A 2,939-nucleotide genomic window follows, 5' to 3' on the forward strand; every position below is an offset into this window, starting at 1 on the left:
AAGGAATTCAAACATTGATTTCTCAAAAAGTGCAGTAAATAAAACAGAGAGATCTCAGGGTGGGCTTGAAACAGAATTTCTTCAATTCTCCAACACCCAAGATTCAAACAAAGTGTAAATGAAATTGAAAATAAGAAAACTAAGAGAAAGAGAATTCAATTCTCCTTCCCCAAGACTCAGAATCTCAAAATAACTTCTAACCAAAAGCTCTCCAAAATTACTCAGCAAAACTAAAAGGAAAAAGCTCCCCGAAAACTTAAATTCTAAGCTATTTATACACTCTCTTCAAATGATCTTCAAGTCTTGAATTGGGCCCTTGTTCTTGATGGAATTGGGTTGACAAAAGCCTCTGTTGATTGCTCTTGGTGTTGGAAAGAAACCCGCTTGTGAACCGGGTCAGAACCGGGCCATGAACCATTAAAGCTTGAGTCAAAGTTTGAGGCAAACTTTGACTCAAGCTTTTTGCAGTAGATTGCCTCCCGTGCTGTCATCCACGTTTGGCTCAAATTTTGAGGTCAAACTTGAGCTTAAACGTGGATCCTCCTTTGCATGTCCTTTGGCCAACGTTTGGCCCAAAGTTTGAGGCAAAAGTTGGCGCAAGCTTTTTGCTCCCTGGGTCTTCTTTTTGTGGCGCCAACGTTTGACTCAAAGTTTGAGGCAAACGTTGGTGCAAGCTTTTGATGCCTCCAGGGTGAAGTCAAGCTCTTCCTCACGTTTGAGCTAAAGTTTGAGGCAAACTTTGGCTCAAGCTTTTTGTCCTCTCTTGCTCTTTGCCATTCCTTCTTTCTTCAACCCTCTTCAAAGCTCTTTTCACCTATCATCAATCAATCAAAAACATCAAAGCTATGCTCAAAATCATGAGATTGTTTCTCTTTCATAATATATGACAATTATAACACAAAATCTCATGAAAATGCATTAATTTATCCATGGTTGATTGAATCAAAGGAAACATGAAATTCTACCCAATTGGCTTACTTATGGCTCAGGAAAGTGCATAAAATCTATTGAAAAAAAAAAAGAAAAAGACTAGTGAAACTAGGCTAAGATGACTTGTCATCACTTCTCAAACCAGTGTCAATCACATATAGCCTGCCATTGAAGAAATCACTCACAAGCAAAGAGAGCAGTAATACCAGAGTTAATTCAGAAAGACAAAGCAACTCCAATCCTTAACCCTATTCCTATTATTTATTCCAATTCGGTATTCCTTTCACAACCAACAACTTTCTGATCCACCTGACTAAGACCTGCAAGATAACCATAGCTTGCTTGAAACCATAATCCTCGTGGGATTGACCCTGACTCGCTCAGGTATGACTTGGACGACCCAGTGCACTTGCTGGTACAACAGTATGAAGGTGTGGGGATTCGTGCGCTCCAGTTCTCCTTTTCGAAGATTTAATGCAAATTGGTTTGATGACATGGCAACTGGTTAGAGTATAGTATATCAAAAGATGTTGTTTTTTGTCTTTGTTGTTATCTTATGAAACCTGAGACTGAAGGTGGTGATGCTTTTGTAACTAATAGCTTTTCAAATTGGAAAAGAAAATAGACTACAAACTCATGTTGGGAATCATGATATTGCTCATAATCAAGCTTGGAGAAAATGTGAAGCACTTATGAAGCCAAAATAACACATTAGTGCTGCTATTGAAAAACAATCTGAGCAAGCTAAAAAGAATTATCAAATTCACTTGACAGCCACAATTGATTATATTAGATTTCTTTTGTGACAATGATTGGCCTTTCGTGGTAACGATGAGACTGATGATTCTGTTAATCAAGGAAATTTTTTGGAACTTCTAAACTTTCTTGAGCAACATAATGAAGAGATTGATCGTGCTTTCAAAAATGCTCGTAGAAATCTTAAACTAAGAGCACCCTCAATTTAAAAAGATATTGTAAGAGCTGCAGCAAGTGAAACAACAAAAGTTATTGTTAATGATCTCGGGGATGAATTGTTTGCTGTTTTGATTGATGAAGCCCGCGACATTTCTATTAAGGAGAAAATGTTAGTTTGTTTAAGGTATGTGAATAAAGAAGGGCAAGTTAGGGAGCATTTTCTTGGTCTTGTTCATGTTTCTAATGCCAATACTTTATCTCTAAAATTAGCATTGGAGTCATTATTAGAAACATATAATTTAAGTTTATCAAGAATACGTGGACAAGGATACGATGGTGCAGGTAATATGCAAGGAGAATTTAATGGTTTGAAAACTTTCATATTGAAAGAAAATTCTTATGCTTTCTATGTACATTGCTTTGCCCACCAACTTCAGTTAGCTCTTGTAATGGTTGCAAAAAAACAAGTTGAAATCGCTTTGTTTTTTAATTTGTTAACTAATTTGTGCAATGTTGTTGGAGCTTTTTGTAAACAAAGAGAGATTCTTCGTGATAGTCAGATGATTAAGACAATTGAAGCATTACAAAGTGGGAAAATTTCTAGTGGACATGGTTTGAATCAAGAAATGGCTTTAAAGAGAGCTGGAGACACCAGATGGGGTTCACACTATGGAACTATACTTAGATTAATTTCTTTGTTTCCTTCCGTGGTTAATGTTCTTAAATATGCTGAGGAAGATGGAAATAATTCAGAACAAATAGCTTAAGCATGTCATTTATTGAATGTCATTCAATCTTTTGAATTCACTTTTAACTTGCACTTGATGAAAAATATCTTGGGAGTTACTAATGAGTTATCTCAAGCGTTACAAAGGAATGATCAAGACATTGTAAATGCTATGGCATTGGTTAAAGTGTCTAAGCAATGGTTGCAAAATATAAGAGATGATGGTTGGTCTCTTTTACTTGATGAAGTCTCGTTGTTTTGTGACAAGTATAATATTACTGTTCAAAAAATGGATTATATATTTGTGTCATAAGGAAGATCAAGACGCAAAGCTCAAAAGATCTCAAAGTTGCATCATTTTCAAGTT

General features: G+C 36.0%; 1 protein-coding gene across 1 annotated transcript; it reads left to right on the top strand.

Annotated features, from left to right (window-relative positions):
• Positions 1-1,355: 1,355 nt before the first annotated feature.
• Positions 1,356-2,612, top strand: LOC107640788 (uncharacterized). Its single transcript, XM_016344288.1, has 2 exons — positions 1,356-1,434; positions 1,900-2,612. Exons 1-2 carry the CDS (start codon positions 1,356-1,358, stop codon positions 2,610-2,612), a joined length of 792 nt encoding a protein of 263 aa, XP_016199774.1.
• Positions 2,613-2,939: the final 327 nt, after the last annotated feature.

This window comes from Arachis ipaensis, chromosome B5 (genome assembly GCF_059453495.1).
Source record: "Arachis ipaensis isolate K30076 ecotype BB chromosome B5, ASM5945349v1, whole genome shotgun sequence".
NCBI lineage: Eukaryota > Viridiplantae > Streptophyta > Magnoliopsida > Fabales > Fabaceae > Arachis > Arachis ipaensis.

Coding starts and splice junctions, on each gene's coding strand:
- LOC107640788 (XM_016344288.1), top strand. CDS start 1,356: ATGAAGGTGTGGGGATTCGTGCGCTCCAGTTCTCCTTTTCGAAGATTT. Junction 1,435..1,899: donor GTTTGATGACATGGCAACTG/GTTAGAGTATAG, acceptor CAATTTAAAAAG/ATATTGTAAGAGCTGCAGCA.